The following is a 25,952-nucleotide window of genomic DNA, read 5'->3' as shown; positions in this document are numbered from 1 at the left end:
TTATCCACTCACAGTTGTCAGGGGACCTTTAGGCAGGAGAGGGTTGTTTTGTTAATCCTGTCCACAGCACAAACTTCTAGGATTAATCCCTGCTTCAACTTGAGCACAGCCCCACTACTCAAGAACTCCTTACATTTTATGAGTAATTATTTCCCTTACAGAAAAAACCCTGATGGGCATTTCCAGTATGAATTCAGACTTAACAGGTAGAAAAGCTCTCAAGTGTCAATTTTTCAGATGAGCTTTTTACACATATGATCAGGTCAACCCCCTTTCTACACCAAATAAAACAGATCAAGCTCTTTATGTAGCTCATTAATAGATGTTGTTCCCACTTTCACTGCTTTTCTTCAAAGTTTCCTCAATTTTAATCCACTGCAGACTGGCAAACACCAGACCCGGACATGTCCAGACCTACCAGTTCCTAGGGGAAGGTTTTCCATGTGCATTACAATGTCCTGTCTAATGGGTTTTCTCCCCTTTCTCTACATTTTATTGCCTACAAATGTTAATCACTGAAGATCCTGTATTCCTCTCCCAGTCAGTGGGATAAAAAAATGTACTGTAAGGGAACTAAAAACCATCTCCTGTGAGCTCCACTGGAAACCCTCTAATAGGAGAATTTTCCTTAAACACTTCAGGTGTTACTTGCCTCATTTGTCCAGTATGTGCCATTATGCTTTTGCACAATTTTCATTCCTAAATTAAATAGCATGCATTATTACATCTAATATCTTGCAGAAGCCTATTATCAACAGCTTTTATCAAATGAGAAGGGAGAGATGAAATACAGCCTAATAATTATACGAGTGATCACAGCCCTCTTCAGACAACTGGGACTGAAAAGTATTCCAGCAGACTTGCTGGATTTACTACAAATTAAGTTTCATGCCAAAGCTGGTATGATTAAGCAACACTATTTTCTCCATCTAAACACTAAAATTTACAGATTTGGGTAAAACCAACAAAAATATAAAAAACCCCACAGTAACTTTTGGAGCGGGTGAATTTGGGTTATGCCCCCAGCACCTACCTGGCAAAGCGATGCACTCCTGATTCCTGGGCTCCCACTGACAGTTTTGATCCATGGCACAGCTTTTACAACTCGTCTTTTTGTTACAGTAATAGGCAGGATTATCCTTAGGACAATTGTCATAGAGAGTAACAGGAACCTAAAATAAATAGCACAGGTGAGGCTTTTTCCGATATCTAAGCCATGTGGGTTTATAATAGCCAAGATTACAACACTAAATATCACAGTTCAGCTCTGCAAAGCAATTTATCTACCCAAAAGCTGCGGAAGTGGGCACAGCCTGGACTGGTTATCCACGATACTCCCCCAAAACACCACCTGACGTGTCTCCCGTACTAAAGCTTGCACAAGAGGGCTACTTTGTTTTTCCTAGGGAAAGCCCTACTGGTACCAAATGCAAAATGTGATTAATGAATAATCACACCATGGTGAAACCTCCACCTCTCCCTTTGCCCACAGCCATCCTCCTAAATTCACTGGAAATTACCACGCAAAACCCTTGGATCAAAATCCAAGCATGCAGCACTTCTGAGCTGGACATGCACTGGGAATAACAAAACAGGGATCATAACACTGACAGATGAGAACGTGGACATTTGCTACTCCAAAGGGTAAATTTAAACTAAGGAGGAGTTAAGAGCCATTACCTGTTCCTCTGTGCAGTTGCTGTGTGCTGGGATACACTGGTCAGAACACCACTGACAGCTGTTTGTGTTGGCTGTGCAGCTGTAGCAGTCTGTAATCTGATCACATTTTTCATTGTCTACAACTATTAAAGAAAAAAACCTGCATGACCAAAAACAGGCATTTCCTGACAGAGCTCTAAGAACTTGATTATTTACAGCAAAAGATACAACCAGAGAGCAGTGCCTGTAGATTTTCTGTTAGCAACTCAAATCAGGTACTTTCGTGTGCTTGAACTGGTAGAAAATTGCTCTTATTTACAACAGCAATCACTTTTAGTGCCCAAGGAGCCCTAAAACACACCACCAGAAAATAATGCACCAAGACACGGAAGCACATGAACTAAGACACGTTAATGCCCAGGGAAATGATGCCAGAGGATACTCCTTAAGGACAGTGGCCATCTCCCACCACAGGCCATCTTTCTGCAAGCCTGGCTCTCAAGCGGAGCATTTTCATGTGAAGCTTGAACTTTTCATTCATCCTTCCAATTATTTATTGCCTGTGTTTTGTGAAAATTTATTGTACATTGAGAGCCCAGCAAGGCAATGACCCTTTACATTAGTTTCTATTAAATAATTAAAGGTAGCACATCTGTTACAGAAACAAGGTTTGTACAGTCAAATCAGAGCAATGAATGTACCAGGATAAATTTGTTTAAAATTACCCTAAGGGGAAATACAGGACTCAGACCTTCAAACATTAATTCATTTTATCTGCCTCTATACAGAGAACCAAAGAATCCCAGAATGGGTTGGGAAGGGACCTTAAAGATCATCTGGTACCAACCCCCTGCCAAAAAAATAAAGTAATTTTTCCTAAAGGAGTATTCCCACTGCCTCTTTTGAAGAGTACAGGATAACTCCACCAGACCCAGATGCCCTTCCTTGCCCCGTGGCACTCTTCAGCAAATTCTTGACTCGCACAAGGTCAATTCTTGGAGCAAGCATTTACAGAATGATGGTCCAGGCCTGGTTCCTGGCTGGTCGTGCTTGTTAGGGATAGAAAAGTGAGTCCAAGAAGCAGGGTAGGAAAAAGATCTCATGAACAAGCAGCTTCATGAGCAGGAAATAGAAACACCTCCATGACACCTGGTCAGAGGAAGGGCTCCAGGACACATGGAAACAACCACAGCCCCCATCTAAAACCTGACCTTGTAATGGCATACAATTAACACAGGACAGAATTTGGAAGGAGAAAAAGAGCCTGCACGCCTTTCAGGAAAGGGAATAGAAAGAATGTGACACATACCTGGCTTGGGAGGACAGTCCTCAAAGACCTTTTGCTGCTGCTCCACTGTTGCGTTTTCCCAGGGGACGCAGCGAGGAGGGCGGGGAGCCCACACACACCTGACACCAGGACCGGCCTGCAGGCAGGACGTCTCGTTGTCAAAAGCCTCACATCTCTCAGGTGTGAACTTCAGGATGTCACTCAGGAGGAGGCTGTTGAAGCCTCCAAATACATACATGGTGCTGGACAACATGGAAGTAAAGAGAGAAAAATTTGCAGCTGTTTTCCTGGACAGAGCACTGCTCCAGGTAAATGGGATTTAAGGTCTGAGGAAAGTGTTTTATTACATGCCAGCATATATAAATCCAAATAAATAGCTCTTGGTTAAGGGAGGCACTAAAGAAAAGGTCAGACAAATTTCACTGTTTCAGAGAAGCCAGCGAGACTCAACACAGAGTCAAAGCTATTCAAGGTCATCAACCAATCTTCCCCTTCAGCCAAAACTCTGAGGGGACCTGATCAACATGATTATACATTAAATGCTGCAAAAATGTGGGATCCTCCTGCAATCTGCACTGGCAGGACATGGAGGCGGCTAAAAATCGGGGAGATGGTATCACAGCATTAAACCAGAGTTCAGAAACTGTGACAAAACAAGTTGGGGCTGCCACTCTCTCTGCTCCTCGGTAAGAAAAGCAAACTATACATGGCTGGTAACAACTAGGCAGAATTCACTGTATCAACTAAAAAACCCCAAACAACCCCCAAAACAAATAGTATTTTGTAGGAGGACAAGTGGGGGATTTGAAACCTCCTTCAGTGTCAGCTGCACAAAGCAAAATCTTACATTTTAGTAGTTACATGAAAATGTCACACAAAAATTCTCCGTGCATCTCTGTCAATGCACCTCCAAAAATACAGTGAAGAAGGGCCAAGGCAACTGAAAATTGAAGTTTTGGTTAAATAATAAGTCTTTTTATGATGATTTTCATTTAATTTTAGAACTATGAAATGAACTTCTCAAACTCAGTAGCACTGACTCAGTAAGAGCAGTTCATCTGGAAGCAGGGATATCACTAAAGTGTAAAAGGCCTAACGGCCAAATTCTCACCTGAGATTTCACCCCAAAACTGGACATGGGGACGAGCAGCCCCACAGGACAAGGTGTGTAAAGTGAAACATGAATAGATTTTAAAAAGCATGAGTGAAATTCAGATTTGGAAATAAATGTTGTCAGTGCAGCTAAGAAATAAATGGGAATACACTGAAATGCATAATTATGAAATAAACAAAAAATAGAAAAATGAAATAATGAAAAAAAATCAAATTATTGAAAAAACTAATTGAGCTGAGACAGTTTAGCCCAGAGAAGAGGGGCTGATGAGAACAGGTGAATACTGAAGACATTACAAGAGTCAAGATCTGAAAACTTTCAGAGATTCCCGGAACGGTTTGGGTGGGAAGGAACCTTAAATCCCACCTCATTCCCCCCCCTGCCATGGGCAGGGACACCTTGCACTACGCCAGGTCCCTCCAAACCCCATCCAGCCCGGGCCCTTCCAGAGGTGGGGCAGCCCAAACCCTGGGACAAGGAGGTCTGTGACAGACCCTCAGCGCTCGGCTCCAGAGCTCCTAAAGGACACGGGCACATTCCCAGAGCTGGGAACGCTCTGCCCTTACCTGTTGTACAGCACAGCCGAGTGCCCAAACCTGTTCACATCGTGGTGGAGAGCCGGGCGAGGGAGCACAGACCATCGATCACAGGCTGGAGTGAGAAAAACCCTTTCAGAAACCACACAGCACGTCTCCTCCGGAGATCCCGAAGGACGGACCTGCCATCTTCCAGTAAAGACCAAAACCCTGGGGGCCGCAGGGAGGCCGGGGAAGGGAAGGGAGCTGGGAGAGGGGCTGGAGGATTCCTGAGGGAGCTGGGAAAGGGCTGGAGAATTCCTGAGGGAGCTGGGAAAGGGCTGGAGAATTCCTGAGGGAGCTGGGAAAGGGCTGGAGAATTCCTGAGGGAGCTGGGAAAGGGCTGGAGGATTCCCGAGGAAGCTGGGAAAGGGCTGGAGGATTCCCGAGGGAGCTGGGAAAGGGGCTGGAGGATTCCTGAGGGAGCTGGGAGAGGGGCTGGAGGATTCCCGAGGAAGCTGGGAAAGGGCTGGAGAATTCCTGAGGGAGCTGGGAAAGGGCTGGAGAATTCCTGAGGGAGCTGGGAAAGGGGCTGGAGAATTCCTGAGGGAGCTGGGAAAGGGCTGGAGAATTCCTGAGGGAGCTGGGAAAGGGGCTGGAGAATTCCTGAGGGAGCTGGGAAAGGGCTGGAGAATTCCCAAGGGAGCTGGGAAAGGGGCTGGAGAATTCCTGAGGGAGCTGGGAAAGGGCTGGAGAATTCCTGAGGGAGCTGGGAAAGGGCTGGAGGATTCCTGAGGGAGCTGGGAAAGGGCTGGAGAATTCCTGAGGGAGCTGGGAAAGGGGCTGGAGGATTCCTGAGGGAGCTGGGAAAGGGCTGGAGAATTCCTGAGGGAGCTGGGAGAGGGGCTGGAGGATTCCTGAGGGAGCTGGGAGAGGGGCTGGAGGATTCCTGAGGGAGCTGGGAGAGGGGCTGGAGGATTCCTGAGGGAGCTGGGAAAGGGCTGGAGAATTCCTGAGGGAGCTGGGAAAGGGCTGGAGAATTCCCGAGGGAGCTGGGAAAGGGCTGGAGGATTCCTGAGGGAGCTGGGAAAGGGCTGGAGGATTCCTGAGGAGCTGGGCAAGGGGCTGAGCCTGGAGAAAAGGAGGCTCGGGGGACCTGGTGGCTCTGCACCAGTCCCTGCCAGGAGGGGACAGCCGGGCTCTGCTCCCAGAGAACCGGGTGAGAAGAAGCTGCTTTTCCTCCTTTACTAGTAGGGTTTTTCACCATGTAACAAGATCTGGGTTTATCTGTTTATACATTAATTATTTGCGGTTTTGCCCCAAACCAGTATCACTGAGAACAGAGGCTTATCTTTTTTTACTGTTGCCATTGCCATTCTGTTCCTAGAGGGCAGGTATCCATGTTTTTAAAAATATTTTTCACTCATCATAGCTCAAGGGTTTGGGGCTGTTTTTCTCTTTAATACAATGTTAGATTATTCCATCTTTTTCTATTAGCATAAAATTGATAAGTTCTGCTTCATTTTTTACGTGGTTTCTCAGGTAATTTTTTCCTTTGGGCAGCATGAGAGAAAAAACAAATTAAGAAACATCTAACCCACTGAGCAAAGGAACAAAAGTAGGAAAAGTCAGTCCAACTCATAACCCTTACACTTCATTAAGAGAATGGATCACCTTGGGGGCCAATATCCCAGAGGCACGTGGATGCAATTTATGCAATTAAGACAGAAAAGTCAATCTTCTGTAAAGATCTACAGAGCCCTCAAATACTCTCAAGATTCTTTAATACAGGATAAAACCATTGTGTCATGGACTGACCCTCTGGAAAAAAAAAACAGCCCACAAACCAAACCAGTCCATGGATAAACTGAAATAGCAAAGCAAAACAAAATAATAATTTTTTACTAAATTTAATTGGAAAGTTGTTGCCTAAAAGAACAGATGCCGAGCAATTTTGTTCTAGAGTGCTGATAAAGAAAAGACAGAAAACATAGTTAGATTTAGTACTTTGACAAACAGTGATTTTGAAATTTATTGTTACATGTCATTTGCTCCTTTTTCAAAGAATTTAACCTAGCCCAGCATCACTCCTGAGCCAAGCATGACAGTTCCAATTTTTAACAGGAGACTTCAGAAAAATTGGACAGCAATTTGCATTTTTTTAACCATCAAGTTGTGTGTTACATGAGGCCAAGAAACATGTTTTTCTAGATTAATAGAAGGCCTGGAATATTTTGCTTTCTAAGCTTCTTTCCCATTTTTTACCAGAGATCAGGTATTGGAAAAACCGAGTAATTCTGAGACTACCAAGATCTTCCTGACTTAACCAAAAACTTACACTGCCAGGATTTATTGAATGTACTGTTCAAACAGAACATAACTATGAAAACAGCCAGTGTTTGTTGCCAGAATTTGGATGGGATAAATAGAAGAGCTTAAGTTTCTCTTCTGAGGGGAGAAAAGATCAGTTCCAAGGCAGGGCACCTTTACATAAGTAACAGGTGGAGGACTGAGTGAGGCGCTTTTCCACCCAAAGCTGCTGCAGAGCAGGAAACTTTGACAAAGGCCAGAGAGACCATTCTGGGGACAAGAAGGGCTAACTGGCCATTTCAGTGTGCAGAAAACAGGGAAAATACTGTGAGACAGCTCTGCCCAAGTGCTCAGCCAACCCAAATGTCAACAATCCAAAGGCTTGTCCTGAGGCTCGAGAATAACACATGCACACAGCTGGACTGTTATCCTGAAACCTTCCCAAACTAGGCAGTACCTGGACAATTCAGACTGACTTTGCCCCAGCTTGGTCAAGTAGAGGATAAAGGACAAGAAGCACTCACAAATTTTTATTGCTCACCCCCAGGAGACATCTCAGTGCAAGCTGCTAGCATTGCCCCACACAGAAAAAGGATTTTGCATCCTCCCAATACTTAACGCGTGTGCTCTGATTGCTTGGAAATTTGAGGAGGGAAAACCAGAAAAATCTGATGATGTAAATAAAATTAGTTACTACCAAAGCAAGTTTTAATGGCAAAGGTTAAGGAGAAGACCTGGGTTTGAAGGAGAAGACCTGGGTTTGAGGCATTTGTTTCAGACTGGGTTTAACTTCACTTCTCTCCAGTCTCCCAGCCATCACTGTGATCGTTAATCAATCACGATCACTAATCAACAAGATGTAAAAAAATGAGTAAACCAGCCAGACAGCACATCATAAAAGTAGGGAATAAAGAGAATTATTAAGCCTCTCCACTGAAGGCTCTCAGTATCAACTGACCTTGCCTGGTTTTCTCCTGGGTAACCTGTGCCTTGGGAACATCAAGGGATAGGTAACAGGGGGTTATATGGGCTTATTCCCGTGGAGACCAACATGAGCATGACCAGGGTAATTAATTACTGCAGAGATCATGCATGAGGAACCACTGAAAAGGTGTTTCTGCTGTGACACAAATGCTGAGCCTCCACCCTAATGCATTCCTAGTCACACGGGGTAAGGAAATTCATGCACAATGGCTCCTGCAACAGAGAGGACAGAAGAAGTGGTCTCATTTCTGGAAAAAAAAAAAAAAGCTGCTCTTTTCAGGCTGAGAGTCTCTTCTCTAGGGAATGAGGGGACTCAAGAACACCCCTCACCCACCATGTGAGGTAAAATCAATGTAAGTCCCACACACCAGTGTATATCTGGTACAGACTGGGGATGTTGACTACGTCCCCCATGTCACGGAATGTGAACCCGGCCTGTTACCTAAAGTGAATCAAAATGAACATCATTATTGGTGTATTTTGTCCAATTAATGCAATCTGTGTTTTACACCTAACAGAGAGTTCAGTAGGTCAGGGCAGATAGCAGAATGCAGAAAGAAAAATCTACCACTGTTGCTACCAAAGTTTAAAAAAATCAAACTGTTCACGACCGCCACAGAATGACAAAATACTCTGGCCTGGATGGCACCTTAAAACAATCTCATTTCAGCTCTGAGCCATGGGCAGAAACACCTTCCACTAGACTAGACTGCTCCAAGCCCCTTCCAACCCAGTCAAACACCTCATTTTAATTCTTCAATTTAAAAAAATCAAACTAAAGCTAGCTAGGAGCACACAAAGATGCCAGAGGGATGTGACTAGAAATCACAGGAGGCAGAATGGAATGATTGCTGTAACAGAGAGCAAAAGGGCTCGGGGATACCAAACCCTGATGACACAAGTATTCACTAGCATTTTCCTCTCAGAAACCAGGAGTGAGATCTCGGCAGACAGTCCCGTTGAGATTTCAGATTTACAGGATTATTTCAGGGAAGCCACATTTAAGGCATTCCGACAGCAAAAGGTGAATGCCAGAGAAGAGAGTGGTGTTTCTCCCCAGTGTGAATTAGCTGGGTGTGTATGCACCTTCTTTTATGTAATTTCACCACTTCTTTCCTTGATCTTCTTAAACGCAGTCTCTTTCATCCAAATCCACAGACAAATGCTGCCCTCTCCTGGCCACTGAAACTCCGCAAATCCAACCAGAAAATCTGGCTTTATTATTGAATAAAGCAGTTAAAACAAGAGAGGGCACTGCAGAGGTTGAGTTTCAGCAGGGTCCAGTACTTGCAACTATCCTAAGAACTTGAATTTTTGATCAAGCATAGATTGATCAGAATATCAGAACAGATTTATGGCTGAGATAGCAGGATGGGAAACAGCCTCAAGTTGGGCCAGGGAAGACAGAGATTAGATATTAGGATGTATTTTTTTCCCTGGACAAGGAAAACACTAGAACAAGCTGCCGAGAGCAGTGATGGAGTCACCATCTCTGGAAGGGGTCAAAACACGTGCGGATGTAGCACTTGAGGACACGGTTTAGTGGTGAAAATGGTGGTGGTGCCAGGTGGTCAGTTGGACTCGGTGATCTTAAAGGCTTTTTCCAACCTCAATGATTCCACGATTTCATGACTCTGTAATAACACGAGGTTTAAAACCTAATTTTTAATGCCCAAGGTTGCGTATAAACTGTTGACAACGGAACTGCTGCTGTCTGTAACCGGAAATCACTGCAAGCTAACGAGCCTCTCCTGATGGCACAGCCCTGTGCCCAGCACCTCTCGGGATAATACACCCACACTCAAACCAGGCACGCTGGAGACAAACTGAGCACAGCTCCCTGGGAACAGCCAAGTACTTGGGGTTTGTTATTCTTTCTGCAAGAACTTACCAATATCATAGGCCATAAAATCCGAAGAAAAGCACTTGGCTCCGTGGCTCATGGAGGTGTCGTTGTGAGTGTTTCCTCCAAACACCAGCATGGTCCCACTCACTATCACAGCTGTGTGCAAGTAGCGGAAAAATCGGCTGTCTTTCAAAATAGTCCTGCAGAAATTAAAATATATGTATTAGTGAGACTGCTCAGTACCTGGCAAAGGCAAAACACTCCATAAATCCAAGCTCAAGAACATTTTGAGGGTGCAGGGAGGACGGTGAGAGTATCTAACTACTTTTCCTAATGAGGTGCTTAAGAATTACATTCCACACTGTTCAATTCCACCTCTAATTTCATTCTCATCTTTTCATTTGCTTTGCCAGTTTCTAGGAGAAATGTACCTATGATGGCCTCTTTCCAAAGCCATGGATCTTCAAATCATCAGCTCTTTCCCTGGGGATTCTCAAGTTTTCCCACTAACTTGTCTTTTGAACAACGTCAGCCTGGGAAGACTCCAATATTTTGTAGTAACTCTGCTTTCACAGCAACCCAAAGAATTCTTTCACACTGTTGCTCACAACTAAAAATTCTATTTTAAGGAAATCTATACAGCTCCTGCAAATGGAGCCCTGCAGGTTAATACCTGCACCACACGCTGGCTCATCCGAGACTAAATTATGGGAAGCACTAATCAAACTCATCACTGATCTCAACCTGAATCAGTAGGATTGATGGCACTGAACACAGAGGGCCATCTTTTGAAGGATTTTCCTGCTTTTCTGAGAGGATTTGTGTTGAAGAAGAGGATTCTGCCCCTGTGGGCCCCGAGGAGATTCCCCACCCGCAGAGCTGCCCCAGCCCTGCGGCCAGCAGCACAAGGACGTGGAGCTGCTGGACAGAGTCCAGAGGAGGCCATGGAAATGCTTCCAGGGATCTGGAGCCCCTCTGCTCTGGAGCCAGGCTGGGAGAGCTGGGAATGTTCCCCTGGAGAAGGGAAAACTCCAGGGAATGCTCAGAGTCCCCAAAGGGGCTCCAGGAGAGCTGGAGAGGGACTGGGGACAAGGCCTGGAGGGACAGGACAGAGGGAATGGCTTCCCACAGCCAGAGGGCAGGGATGGATGGGATCTTGGGAAGAAATTCCACCCTGGCAGGGTGTGAGGCCCTGGCACAGGGTGCCCAGGTTGGCTGTGGCTGCCCCTGGATCCCTGGCAGTGCCCAAGGCCAGGTTGGACACTGGGGCCGGGAGCAGCCTGGAAGGTGTCCCTGCCCACAGCAGGGGTGGGATGGGTTGAGTTTTAAGGTCCCTTCCACTAAGGGACATCAAGTTGAGTGTGTGGTTGACATGCCTGAGGGACAGGATTTGTTCCAGAGGGACCTGGAGGAGCTCAAGAAGAGGGCCCAGTGGAAGCTCATGAGATTTAACAAGGAAGAGAGGGCCTAAATCACTGAAGAATCAAACAAAGAGTAAATGACTCAAAAAAAGCAGAGACAGAGATGAACAGACAGTCCTACACTCTCCATTTGTTCAACAGGCCTTGCCAGACTGACAAAATAAATGTGACAAAAGAAAACTGGTGCCGCAGGTGTTCGAAAAAACATTGTCACATTTGTGAAGTCTCTGCCTGCTCAGCCAGATTTGTCCACTCTGTGGCTGAAGTGGAAGATCAAATTAATCCGGAGAGGAACTCGGGTTATTTCTGTGTGTACAACCGAGTGGGAAGGAGGGGGTTGGAAATTAGTCACTCATTACCTTCCTCATCAGTACAGGCTCACAAACAGATGTTGCAGAAACACAAGCTATTTTAACATCCAGTAAGAGATGATGTGACTCAAATTTACATGTGTTAACCCAAAAGACAGTCTCCTTTTTGTCAGGAGACTTTAGAATCAATGTTAAGAAAAACAAAGAATTAAGGAAAATGTATTTCAGCTCTGTTGCTCCAGGCTGTGAAGTGTGGCTATAGCTTTTTAATATAACTCACCTTTGGGCAGAAAAAAAATCACAGAAGATTTCAGCTTAAATGAACATTTCAAGCAGTTACAGAGCCAGAAGAAAACAGGGTTATAATAGAAATTCTTTTACAGTCCTAACTGCAGAATGGACTATCACTCGCTTGACTGCAGTAACTACACTCATATGCACAGGCTCTATGCCTAGCAAGAAAAAAGCAACAAATACTTTTCAGCTTGAATCAAACAATAGATTAAAATGGATTTCTTAGCTTGTTCACGGACTTGAATTATATTGATTATATCATTCTCTACTCATAAGGAAACATAAAAACATGAGATCCAAGAGCACAGCATCTATCCTGAATTCAGGTAGATAGAAGCCACTGAACCCTTATCAAATACCCACCCTCTTGTTCACTGCAAACCAAACTGACAGGGTAGTGAACGGGAAAAAGAAGAACCACTTACCACATACGGGAATCAACCTCATACTTGTACAAATCATCTGCCAGCCTGTACTTGTTGGCGCTGAAGGCTTTGTATCCCCCGTGGATGTAGATTGATCTCGTATTGGGATCATAGACACTGCTGTGGCCATATCCGCCTTGCACCAAAGCTCCACTCGTCTGTAAGATGCTCCAGGTATTTGTCACTGAAAATATGAGTGACAAAACATGGTTAATCAATCTCCATTAACAACGCATCAACAACATGGTGAAATCAATTGGGATTCCCCTGACTCAGATCTAGACACTGTCTCTTTCACTTCATATCCAAAAATATTCTCCTTCAAGACGTCTGTTGTCAAGAAACATTGCCAGGTATTTTTAATTAGAGCAGAAATAGCTCTTCCACAGCCATTTACTACATTTTGCAGACAAGCTAAGTAAATAGGAAATAAAAAGTAGACAAGTAATAGATTACATTTCAATGACATGAAAATGCCAGCACTGTGACTTGATTTGGAATGGGACTCAAGAGCACTTTTACTTTTTATATATATATAAATATATATATAAAGTTAGACAGCAGTAAAGCCAAGTCTGGGTGTGAAGAACACTGCAGTTAAAAACTAATATGTGATTCATGGTCCTGTATCTCACTCACTAAAATAACATTGGTCTGAAGCACTTTAGACACATTATAATGGCAACTGAAATAAAAATACCACATTACACACCAAATCTCTGAGGCAAGTGCTGCATGAAACTCTGTACAAGCTTCCCCACTCTAGACCAGAGCAGCTAGACAAAAGGCAAAGGAACTGAGCAGTCTGCAAGATCACACATGGCAAAAACAAATCACTGCCCCGCCCCACACACCCTGGTTCTCTCTGGATTTCTCCTAGAGGAAGACATCTCGCTCACGTGGACTCCAGAGAATCAGGCTCCAGCAGGTCCTCTGGATCAGCATGACTGGAGGACAAGGATAACAGGTCCAAAGTGCAGACAGGACCACTATTCTCGTCTGTTCCAGACAATAACCAGTACATTCCTGTCGTGCAGCTCCTGCGCTTAACTGCGATCTCTACACGGTCCGTGGAGCCAGGCAAGTGCCTCCAATTCTGAGTTAGGGAGAAGTTCAGTTTCCCTGGAAAGCTCCCTGTGCTTCTCCACTGGTGATACTAAAAATCTCTGGATCCTAAAACCAGAGCCTGGACTACTCCAGGATACAGGGGTCAGATCCTATCAGGGATATGGGAATCCAGAAATTCAGCACCTTTTTCCCATAGCATCTGCTGCTGGGGACAAGGGTGTCAGATTAAGCAGATACTTGGTCTGAATTGTTCCAGCCATTAATGTAATTGCAGAATTAAAAAATAATTTCAGAAGCGTTTTTTTTTGTCAGAGGGAGAGAGGAAAATTAATCTAAATTGTCTCAGAGTTGCCCTGCTTTACCTCTCAATTACAGCTTTACATCTTTGGGACCTAACACTGCGTATAGAGCTGGAGGCACGGGGCTGCCTGCTCGTGGGATTATACAAATATCTTAGGTTCAACTTCTTGTAAATACAAACGGGAGGAGGAAAACACACCTGCCTGCGTTTTGCTGTCTGAACATGAGTAATTTCAACAACTTCCAAGCCAAGCCTTACACTTGGAGCGACGGGCAGGAGGGCGCCCTCACTCACTCACCCAGGTTGTACTCCTGGACGTTGCTGATGTAGCCGTAGAGGGGGCAGTGCCCGAAGAGCACCAGCATGACGGTGCTGTTGTCCCTGAGGGTGACGATGTGGGCCGAGTGCCCCACCACGGCGTACTGCTCCTTGGCCTGCGGGGCCAGCGCCGCCCAGCTCTGCCGCGGGATGTGGAACACCCACAGCTGGCTGCTCACGTTCCCCGTGGCATCGATCTTGCCGCCGTACATGTAGATGTTGTCCTGAAAGAGGTCACATAAAATAAGGCCAAGGAGTTCAGCACTTAGGAAACAGCTGTGTGGGGAGGAACTAAGCTGCTGGTCTGAAGTTACTCAATAAAGTCCCCTGGAGAGGGGCCGCGGACAAGGGAGGGAGGGACAGGACACAGGGAATGGCTCCCACTGCCAGAGGGCAGGGATGGATCGGATACTGGAGAGAAATTCTTCCCTGTGATAGTGGGCAGGCCCCGGCACAGGTGCCCAGAGCAGATGTGGCTGCCCCCGGATCCCTGACAGTGCCCAAGGCCGGGTTGGACGGGGTTTGGAGCCAGCTGGGATAGTGGAAGGTCTCTGCCCACAGCAGGGGATTGGGACTAGATGATCTTTAAGGTCCCTTCCAACCCAAACCATTCTGTGATTCCATTATGAACTTCCATGCTTTGGGATTCTTCAAGTGCTCTGTTTGTGTGGTGTTTTTTGAGTATTTATAATTAAGTTTTGCACAGGCCTGCACTGTTTGAGCTAAACAACACTCCAAAACCCAAAGGTCAATAAAGGATCAGCTCATTCCCTTTCCAAAGGCTTTGCCATCCTGCTCTCACATGGCCTGCACTCACAGCAAGACACACAGGTGAGAAAGGAGGTAAAAACAGTCAAATCCACTTGCTGCGTCAGATAGCGGAAGATCAGATTCACAAGTTTACTTGCAGAGCAAGGAACAAAAATCCCCAACCCCCCCTTAGATGTCTTGGACAACAGAGCTCATAAAAATATTCACATGATCCACATAAAAGGCATCTGGGGAACCAGCTGAGGTTCAGCAAACTCAGCCTCAGGCATGTCTGGTCAGCACAGACAGCAAGAAGGAAATGACGGACTCACTGACCTCAGCCACCCTCAGAATCTCTGGAAAAAGGGGAAGAAGAAACACACAGGCAGAGACACCACAGACTCCCTAGGACGCCCCGCAGGGATTCCCTGGAGGACAAGTGTACAGCCTGGGCTAAGCATGGACAAGCCTCTGAACAAGGAACGCCTCTGCCAAAGCAAGACTGATCTGGGACAAGGAGTGGGAAGCAGGAGAGAAGAAGTGGAAATCAGCTGGGAAGTGAGTCTGGAACACTGAACGTACCTTGTGCAATGCCAACGAGTGACCATATCTCATCTCTACTGAGTTCACAGAGTTGTTCAGTGGCAGCCACTCTTCAGAAATAAGATCATACCTGTACAATGAAAGCTCAATTATCTTCAAGGAATAGGTATTAAAGTTGAGAATACGATTGCTTGTCCTTTCTAAGATTGGGAAAAATTATTTACCAGTATAATATGTTAGATATAATTATTGACTGAAATAATAAATCCTGCCATGCTTTCAGCCTGCACAAAGTTCACACAAACTACTTATGGGTTAAAAAAGTCCAGCTGAGCCTGCTCTGTTACTCAACATCCACATATTGATTTCCTTTGCCCTGTTTCCTTTTCCATATAAACCCAATAGCTAATGCATTGCCTATTAAGCTGTGACAACCTACACCACCTCTCCCTCAAAGAAGTAGGAAAACTTTGCACTAAACTTAGGTAATTTCCAACTACTTGATTAAAAAAACTCTGCCAGTGCTTAAAGAGCACTTTTTAATTATGTCTTTGCCATTCATGCTTAAAATAACACAAACCCTCTGCCCTGAAAATGGCTTGTGGCTTTTTATTTAAAATAAGGCACTGTATTTGCCAGGCTTAGGGCCTTGTGAGATCAAATCATCTCTGAGAAAGCATTCAACAAAGCCATAGGGTATCCTATTAAAAAACGAGGTGTGAATTTGGAGGAGTAAATTGTGGGTGCAACTAGCAACTGTTCTACATTTAAATGTGTGTTTTCAGCTCCTCTTCCCCTACAAGAACCATTACCTCAGGATGTGCGTGCAGAATACACAGTTCTCAGTTAGGTCCATCAAAGAGAGGTATGTGGGTATATACCCCTGGGAAAAAAATCCAGCTTTTGCCTAGATCTGTCCTAACACATTACAAAAGCTGGGGGTTTTTAATGCAGTATTTTCATGAAGTACACGATTATTACGTGGTATTTTTGTTACTGTTAAATCTCCTCAAACTATTGCATAAATGTCCTTACCCTAATGCCACTCCATTTGATATCCCATCCACTGTGGACAGCCACCCAGAGTAAACAGTATGTGTTAATTAAGCAGCCAAAAACTCAAATCACACAGACACAACATAGGGAAGGGCTAAAAACACTGAAGCAGAACTATCCTCTTTGAATATGAGGCTAGATATAATTCAGGAGCTGGCCCAGAAATACGCAGAGAATAGTTAAACGCTGTCAGACACAGATGAATCAAAAATTCACTGAACATCAGGAACCTTACGCTTTTCTTTTCCAAAATTAGCACACTTTAACAAGATCTTCCCCCATCTCAAACGTGAGCCTGAGTTTTTTTAATGATTGTTTTCCCTTGGAGATGATGCATAGACCAAAGCAAAGCACGTCAGGTGGCATTTCCTAAAAATAACTCTCAGATCTCAGTTCCTCTCTTTAGTTTTTGTTTTCTGGGTTTATACTCACGCTAAAACCTTCTGAGAGTCAGAATGATTGAAGACATAGCCTCCAACAATCCACATTTTATTGTCATGGATGATGGTTTTGTGAGATGCTCTAGGAAGTTTTGGAAGAGTGTATTCCTCCCGGGTCCAAAACGACTGGTTTGCAGGAAGAGGAATTGAACAGCCAGGACCTGGGAAAAGAAGGTTTAAAAAGTTTTAAGAAGTTTTTTTCCAAAGCCTGCATTTGGAAATGCAGGAGGTCAATCTCCTGCTAGTGCTGCAGCTGGTTGCATTTAATCTGAGACTAATTCTTGCATGTCAGTGGGTCTTCGCAAAGAAAAAAATTTATGTTCAGGCCAAATCACTGCCAAGTTGGGGTGTCTGATCAGCTCAGCTGAACACGAGGACTAGGCACTTTACATGTTCAAAGAGGTCAGCTATGGCAACCAGGCTCCAATTTGCTTTAGGTGCAGAGGAATGAGGTTTGAAGGGATGCCTGCACACGGCAGGTTGGTCCCACTTTGAATGGTGACAAAGTTGCTTTTAAAAGGAATTGTAAAAAAAACCAAAACACAGAATCATAGACTGGGATGGGTTGGAAAGATCCCTTTCCACCCCCCTGCCATGGGCAGGGACACCTTCCACTATCCCAGTTTGCTCCAAGCCCTGCCCAACCTGGCCTTGGACATTTCCAGGGATCCAGGGGCAGCCACAGCTTCTCTGAGCACCCTGTGCCAGGGTCATCCTCACTGTAAAAAACTTCTTCCTTATATCTAAACTAAAACAATCCAGTCTCAATTTAAAGTCATTCCCCTTCATCCTGGCACTCCAGGCCCTTGTCCAAAGTCCTTCTCCAGCTCCCCTGGAAGCCCTTTGGGCACTGGAAGTGGCTCTGAGGTCCCCCTGGAGCCTTCTCTTCTCCACGTGAGCACCCCCAGCTCTCCCAAACTGTCTCCAGAGCTGAGAGGCTCCAGCCCTTGGAGCCCCTCTGTGGCCTCCTCTCCAGCATTTCCATCCTTCCAAATGAAGTGATCTTTTAAATTCAAAAAGCAGATACTCTGTTCCTAGTCAAAGTGCTTGTCATGCAGGACATTCCCCCATCCTCCCAAATAAACTGCCAGTTCCATTCACAGAAAACGCGTGCCCAGAGTTCTGTATAGCCACCAGGAGACTCACCTTGCCAGCCTGCAGAGCACGAGCAGGCCTTCGAGCCATTGAGGTTGCAGTGGCCTCTCTCGGGTGCCCCACAGTTCCCCGGGCAGTAGGGGATGTCACAGGCCTCTCCCTTCCAGCGCTCGGCGCACTCACACTGCAGGGCCATGGTGCTGCTGTTGAGCCTGCACTCCCCTTGCCCAGAGCAGTTGTTGGGACACATATTGAAACTGGGGACAAGCACAGAGCAGCTCGTCAGGAAGGAAGCAGATTCCCAGGAATTATTAACAAAGGCAAGAGTGATGTGAACACAAATCATCACAAACCAAGAGACAGTCACCTGCTACCTGGTGTGACGGACCTGGAGAGATTTGTACTCTAATCCTACAAAATTGCTTCCTTTCACAAGCTGAACTCTCAGCTCCTTTGAGAAAATTATCAATATGATTTGTAGCCATGTGGAAGGCAAATGACTTGCCTTAAAACAGCCAACAGTGAGGACTTTAATCAGAGTATAAGGCAGCTGTGGTGTCTGTGCAATTTATCCTCAAACTGCTCACAATTAGGCGCTATTCTGGGATTTGCTTACCAAGAGAACAACTGGAGATGAAACCCAAGCCAAAGACGTGCCTGGTTTAAATAATTTCTGATTTTACAATATCTGCAATGTAGCTGAGGCAAAACCAGATACCTCCTTGGTAAAGTTCCCATCTTTGAGATTATATTAATTTCCAGACTCCAGTTTTTGCTTGTGTATCAACCAGAATAACTCACAGATGGCAATTTCTACCCATTGTTCTCACTCTAACTGGCTCCAAGACATAATTTCACAAGTGTCTGTTGAGTCCCTACACTCAGTAGTAACTATGAAGACTGTCATGTACCATTTAAGCTACTTGCTGCAAAAAAGTTTTGAGGAAACCTAAGAACCAGAACACAGAACAGAGTGCTTGAAAATTGTTTTGAAGTATGAAGAAAGTGAAGAATTGAAAGAATCTTGTTCTTGAAGAGAGTATTTTATTGCAATGGTGCAAATCCAACAGCTGGCAGTAGATGGAGTCCTGGTTTCTGCAACCAGTCAGACTTGGAAAACGCTGCCTCTTCAGCTCCTCTGATTCAAGTAACTTTGCAAAGGCTCCTCATATTCTTCTGGAGCTTTCAAGGGTGCTGGATGGCCCCTGTTTTTAATGAATTCACTGTTATGTGGATTATTAAGCACATATTTATGTTCTTACTAATGATGAAAGCACTGAGACTTGATACGCAAAAACTAAGCTCCTCACTTTAAGAGAAACTCAATTTTTGCAAGAAATCAGTTGTGACTGAAGTTTTTCCAGCTGTTTTTTTCTGAAAGGAGTGAGACTTTCTGCAAGTTACTCCCAGATTAAATCTCCCAGTGTGGCATAAACATTACTTGCATCTGTAGGAGCAAAAAAAATTCAAAGCTCACGATGCCTGCAAAAGCCAAACCTTCCACCTCTGTGAGTACGTCCACACATTTACCTCGAGACAACATCTGTACAAAAGCAGCTGATGAATGAGGGAGCACACCAGAATTACGTTTAAAAAGCCCATCAATGAGAACCAAATACACGTCAGTGAACAGAAAGCACCCACCTGTCTAGAATACGAACGAAAGAACATAAAACCAGCCCAGAATAAAAAGAAGACAGATTGAGGGATTCAGTCTGGGGATTGAATAAGAAAGCACATGCCAAGGACGAGGATCCTCAACAGCAGGTACAGCCCAGTGTCTCAAGTGAAATGTGTGGCTGATGGAAACGTGTGCTTGTGCAGAAGTATCACTGCAGAACACTCAAGAGCACAGATGTGCACAGAACATATCATTTGTTACAATACCATTATATCATTTGATTAGATATAATCAAACTGATATAATAACATGAGTAATAAGATAACTTTTGGAGCAAACATTTCCCCACGCTTGTAACCGACAACTTGCAACACTGAGCACATGCCACTTATTAGCTGTTGCAAGGGTATAATAAGGATAAAAATCTAATTCGATGTGTCTGCTCATAATTACACACTTCAACGGCAACTGCTTGTTTCAAGACACAAGTGAGAAAAGAGGAAAACTCCTTTTGCTCAGTCTGTAGCATCACTGTGGAGTGGTGCCACTTACTTATAGGTGATGTTAAACCCTGTGAGATTATAGGCAGCATCACTGAAGAAATGTAGAAGAGCATATCCAGAAGTAGCTACAACTTCGGGTACTGTTTCATTGCTGTCTTTCTCAGGAACAATAAGACCACTGGAAAAGTAAAAGAACAATGTCAGAAGTGAAATGAAAGGGAGCAAAGCAACAAGAGTAAGTGCACCAGTACTTTCAATAAAATAACTGAATTTCAATAAATTAATTGAAACTCAATGTATTTGCATTATCTGAAGTATAACAAATTTGTGGAATCATAAATAAATGTATATTGAAAGTATTTAACCAGAGAAAACCAGAAGCTATCTAGAATGTTAGTTATCCTTATCAAAAACCTTTCCCTCCCTTGATACTCAGCAATGAATTTAGCAGGTCCCATTCATAAAACAAGGTGGCATGTTTAGAAAGAGAAATTATTGTGTCCCAAAATAATAAAATCTGCTTTGTGAAGTCAAACTAAAGCTCTGCTGAGCCCAGATCTCCTCTTGACTGTGGGCTACAAAAATGATTGGGAAAGGCTGTGACAAATCAAGCAAGTACAGAGCGTTTTGGTGATGTGTAATCCACCTTCCAGACACCCAGTTCAGAGGCTCAGACCTGGAGAATGCACCCAAGTCAGCACAGCTAAATAAACCATTCACCCATGCTTCTATCCAATTCCTCTCTTAATCATTTATATCCATTTCACCTGAAAAAATCTGCAGCAGTGAGGTTAACAATTTAGCTCCATAACAGCAGAGAAAGGATTATTTTACTAATTTTTGACTTGCTGCCTCTTGGGTTCCTCTTCTATGAGAAACACAAATAGTCAGCCGTAGAATGGCAGACCTGTTTGCATTCACAGCTTAAACCAGACACTTAAAGCTCATCTCATTCCATCCCTGCCACGGCAGGGACAATTTCCACTGCCCCAGGCCGCTCCAAGCCCCAGTGTCCAGCCTGGCCTTGGGCACTGCCAGGGATCCAGGGGCAGCCACAGCAAACCTGGGCACCCTCCCAGCCAGGAATTCCTGCCCAACATCCCATCCAGCCCTGCCTTCTGGCAGTGGGAGCCATTCCCTGTGTCCTGTCCCTCCAGGCCTTGGCCCCAGCCCCTCTCCAGCTCTCCTGGAGCCCCTTTGGGGACTCTGAGCATTCCCTGGAGTTTTCCCTTCTCCAGGGGAACATTCCCAGCTCTCCCAGCCTGGCTCCAGAGCAGAGGGGCTCCAGACCCCTGGAAGCATTTCCATGGCCTCCTCTGGGCTCTGTCCAGCAGCTCCACGTCCTTGTGCTGCTGGCCGCAGGGCTGGGGCAGCTCTGCGGGTGGGGAATCTCCTCGGGGCCCGGGGCAGAGTCCCCTGCCCTGCTGCCCACGCTGGGCTCAGCCCAGGGCTCGGGGGGCTCTGGGCTGGGTCCCAGCTCACAAGGCCAGGGCATGTCCAGTTTCTTACCCACAAGCATCACCAAGTCCTTCACCCCAGGGCTGCTCTCAATTCCTCCATCCCCCAGGCTGTTCTCATTCTCAGGATTGCTCCAATCTGATGCAGGACCTTGCACTTGATTTTGCTGAATCAATGAGGTTCCTACAGTGCCACTCCTTGGGCCTGTCCAGGTCCCTCTGAATGCCATCTCATCCCCCAGGCACCTCAACATCTTCCCATCATCCCTTCTTTTATAAGCTCCACCTGACTCATCACATCCACCTTTGTTGTCTTTGCTATCCCAGCAGCCTGTCACACTCTCAACTCCCACCTCATTCTCTGCTTCACACCTCTGGATGCCTTCGGTTGCTTCTCTCACCCTTCCAGGTTCTCTGAGATCCTCCAGCCTTTTAGTTTTCCAGGACTGGCAGAGAGAAGCAAAGATGGTGGGCAAGACTATCTACAGTATTCCGGACACACTAAAGATTTATATAATGGTTTGTCAAAATAATTTGAATAAACTGACAAACTAAAATGAGTTTTGAAAAAAGTAACTACTACCTATTTACCTATTGCACTAAATACTTGGTATCTGAGAGGGAATGTTTACTCCTCATTTAACAGAAGTCCGACACAAAAACAGAAAGTTGATTCCTCCCTCATACAAAAAGCGTCAGAGTGGGCACAAATTCAAAGTCTATTGAATTTACGTTTTTAAAAGTCTTTATCCCTGTGCAGCACATTGTCTAGCACCCCCTGTTCACAGTCAGTCGCTATTTTCCTGAACAGATCCATCTTTCCCCGACCTCACTCCCATTTCCAAAGGCAAAGCCAAAGCTTTGTGACAAGCAGAGACTTCAGGTCGCAGAGCAGAGTGTCGGGCAGGGAACCAGAGGCAGCTCCAGGCGCTGCCCCGGGAAAACAGCCCAGCCTTGTCCCGTGCCCTGGCACCCGCAAGTACCCAAGGCCACCATCAACTCAAAAGCAATGCTGGAAAGAATTCCCCCCGAGAAGAACTTACTTCTCTTTTCACAGCTGTTTAGAATAGGAAGCAAATGCAATTGAAGAGTTTCCTAGAACAGAGTAAATGCGTTTATCTGCTCAAGGAAATCACTCCAGATATCCACAACATCCATTAATATGACCTGAAAGGCACTTTTTGGTGCTGAGTTTTTCTGGATTTTTCCACCTGCATTTTTCTGACCCCACGATACAATACAGTGTGTGCTCCAAGAACAGAACAGACACCTGGTGATCCTTTTTGCTGCAGATTTTGGGGTAGTTGCACTGAAATCAGCAGATGAACGAGCTACCTACAGCAGGATCACACTGCAAACTGCTCAACAGACCTTCCTGCACAACAAGTCTTACAGTGGATAAAAAGATATCCTTCATTTTATCAACACACCACAAAATCACTGGAACCTGATGCCATGTTTTGGCTAAACAACTCCAGCACACCTGATGATACACATTTCAAGAAGTATTTCCTCATGTGAAAGCCAAATTTCCCCCCGCTGCTCATTTGCTTCTCAAGGATATGGGATTAAACAGCAGAATTAATTCCCTTTTCACCTCTCTGGAAGAGGCGCCTTGTTTCATTCTCAACATTTGAGACTCCTGAAGTTCATCTCTCCCAAAAGATCATCTCCCACAAAACCAAAGAACAAAAAGCCTAACAAACTTCTTGTTTGGTTCATACTATTCCTCAGAAATGGACACTGTATGACAGTACATCACCACAGGAAAACAAACATTTGAAAATAATTTGCGTAAGGCAAACTGCAGCTCAGGGACAGGAGAAAAATTGCTTTGTCCTAGTTTCTTCTTCAGCACTTATCCCTGATATTACAGGGCAAAATAAGTGGAAGGCAAGACAAAAATTCCCTACAATAATCCCTCCTAATAAAAGGACTATTACTAGACAATTCTTTGTTGTCTCATTGAAATCTCAAATTCGGGATTTGTTTGACAAGAACACAGGTACTTCCATAACAATGCCTGCATCCCACTTACTCCTTATTTCCATCTTTTTCTGGTGATTCATGTGTAAATAACTGAGAGGATGTTATCCCACCTACACAGATTTAAAACAGTCTAAGGTAACTTAATCACAGAATTGTCTGGGTTGGAAGAGACCTTTAAAGTCAACTAGTCAAACGCCCCTGCCATGGGCAGAGACACCCTCCACCAGTCCAGGTTGCTCCAAGCCCCATCCAACCTGGCCCTGAACATTTCCAGGGATGGGGCATTTTTATTTCTTTCAGAGAAAGTCACGAAGAGAACATAACACAGTGGCAATAACCAGATCCCTGAAAGGTTGAACCTCAAAGACAGTGAATAATACAGCCTGCTCCCAGCACCATGCGGAATAAACAGAAGCACAAACAGAATTTACATCTGCCATGAAAAAGAATCCAATAGGCAGAATCAAAATTATAAAGGATTACGCAAAACTTCCTTTAAATTATGATCCAGAATCTCTGAGCAACTCAACTCTGGCCAAGATTAGCATGTTTCACAACACACCGCTTTTACTGCCTTTCATAAGGTTTCAAAACATTTTGCAACCATCTCTACTCCAAAGCAAATAAACACTCCTACTCAGCTCAGCTGCCCAGGGACACCCAGGGAAAGGCAAACCTCTGCTTTTGATTGAAATACCATCTATTTTCTGTAAACTGGATTGGTAAAGTCAGCGGCAGAAAGCGAAACAGTGTCAGAGAACCAATGAAACAAACTTCAGAAGATCATCTTGTGACACCCCCCTGCCATGGCAGGGGCAACTTCCACTATCCCGGGACGCTCCAAGCCCTGGGGAATGAAGTGGCCTTGGACATTTCCAGGGATCCAGGGGCAGCCAGAGCTGCTCTGGGCACCCTGTGCCAGGGCCTCAGCACCTCACAGGGAACAATTCCAGCCCAAGATCCCATCCAGATCTACCCTCTGACAGTAGACGCCATGCCCCCTCGTCCTGCCACTCTGCTCTTGTCCAAGGTCTCACTCCAACCCATCATGGAGGCCCACTTCAAGTATTGGAATTATGTCCAGGAGACCCAACTTCTCGACTGCCCTGCTCACACTGCCCTGTTCTTTCGCCTAGACCATTGAAAAATCAGAATAAGTTAAAACAAAGAGCACCTCCTCTCTTATTTTCCCTGGGGTTGCTATGTGAGTATCACAGCACTGGCATATTCCTCATTTCCTCCTGAAACACAACCTGTTAGAGATCAAGGCATGAGAAGCTCTGCTGAGCAGAAAACAGGCAAAATAGGGAGTCAGAAAAGGAAAGGGTGAAAATACAGAGTCGAGCTCATGGAGGAGTAAAAGGATAAAGATGATACTGAAAAATCAGCTTCGCAATCCATCAAAATCCAATGCAAACAAATTATCCTGATTTTTAAATACTTTGATCCATCTGGAGACACATGTACACAAAATGGCAAGATTTCTCTCTTACTAAAAACCAGTCCATGCACCTCATTCATACTCAAAACTACAAGAGTAAAACTAAACAAACTAAATCCAGAAGTTACAGAAGACTAAAAAATAAAACAATAGCGAAAAATAAAAAAGGAGGAAGGAGAATATAAGGAGACATCTCAATCTTATTGTCTTAAATGAAGCAAGGTAACTCCCAAACATGGACTTTTAAGGAAACACGTACCAAAAAAATACTAAATGACAGATTCATTACAGAGCTGGCAGCACCTCAAAGTACAATCTTTCTTGGAATCTTCTTCCCTTGTTGCAGTACAGGCAGGCCCAGCTGCTGGAGCACCACCACAGGGAAGCTTGTCTGTCTGCAGAACCCTCCAGACCAGGGGCTTTGTCCAAAAAACCTCCTCACTTCTTACACGACTGTTGTCACAGAATCATGGAATAGTGTAAGATGGAAGGGATGCCAGGTGGATCCCAGCCCCCGTGTGCAGCCTGGCCTCGGGCACTGCCAGGGATCCAGGGGCAGCCACAGCCAATCTGGGCACCTGTGCCAGGGCCTCACACCCTCCCAGGGAACAATTTCTGCCCAAATCCCATCCAGCCCTGCCCTCTGGCAGTGGGAAGCCATTCCCTGTGTCCTGTCCCTCCAGGCCTTGTCCCCAGCCCCTCTCCAGCTCTCCTGGAGCCCCTTCGGGGACTCTGAGCATTCCCTGGATTTTCCCCTTCTCCAGGGGAACATTCCCAGCCCTCCCAGCCTGGCTCAGTGGGAAGCTCCAGCCCTCGGAGCATCCCTGTGGCCTCCTCTGGCCTTGCTCTGGCAGCTCCAGAGGAGCTTCTGCTGTTGGAAGCCCCTGAGCTGGATGCACGTTCCCACGGCAGCAAGGTCGGCTACAATTTCTCACAAAGAACAGAGGGAATAGAAGGACAAAAGGAGGAGGGTCAACCACATGATCTATGTATGAGGGGAGGTGGAAGGCGTGAGGTTTCTTTAACTTCAAGGAGAGACTGCTGAAGGGCGAGGCTGAAAACTAATTCTTGGCCTCAACTACCTCAGGAGAGACTAGAGAGAAGGGAATACCAGAGGGTCACAAGAAAACGACAGGAGGCAACACACACAGGTCGCAGCCAGAGACCGTGGCTAGCCATTAGCATTAGATGAACTTTTTATCA

At 45.2% G+C, this 25,952-nt stretch overlaps 1 protein-coding gene across 1 annotated transcript in view; it reads right to left on the bottom strand.

The window, feature by feature from the left end:
* Positions 1–25,952, bottom strand: part of ATRN (attractin) — a 148,309-nt gene that overhangs the window by 81,081 nt on the left and 41,276 nt on the right. The window contains exons 4-14 of the mRNA XM_066185099.1: positions 19,912–20,040; positions 17,790–17,995; positions 16,636–16,804; positions 15,187–15,277; positions 13,835–14,078; positions 12,168–12,351; positions 9,762–9,916; positions 4,628–4,712; positions 2,969–3,189; positions 1,681–1,802; positions 1,034–1,172 (exon numbers count right to left, since the gene is read on the bottom strand). Coding sequence (XP_066041196.1) covers positions 1,034–1,172; positions 1,681–1,802; positions 2,969–3,189; positions 4,628–4,712; positions 9,762–9,916; positions 12,168–12,351; positions 13,835–14,078; positions 15,187–15,277; positions 16,636–16,804; positions 17,790–17,995; positions 19,912–20,040 — 1,745 coding nt within the window. The remainder of the gene's footprint in view (positions 1–1,033; positions 1,173–1,680; positions 1,803–2,968; positions 3,190–4,627; positions 4,713–9,761; positions 9,917–12,167; positions 12,352–13,834; positions 14,079–15,186; positions 15,278–16,635; positions 16,805–17,789; positions 17,996–19,911; positions 20,041–25,952) is intronic.

This window comes from Chamaea fasciata, unplaced genomic scaffold, assembly GCF_029207755.1.
Source record: "Chamaea fasciata isolate MVZ Bird 193981 ecotype frontalis unplaced genomic scaffold, bChaFas1.0.hap1 SCAF_6, whole genome shotgun sequence".
Classification (NCBI taxonomy): Eukaryota; Metazoa; Chordata; class Aves; order Passeriformes; family Sylviidae; genus Chamaea; species Chamaea fasciata.
Note: the sequence above shows the minus strand (reverse complement) of the source record. Positions and strands in the feature narration are given on the sequence as shown.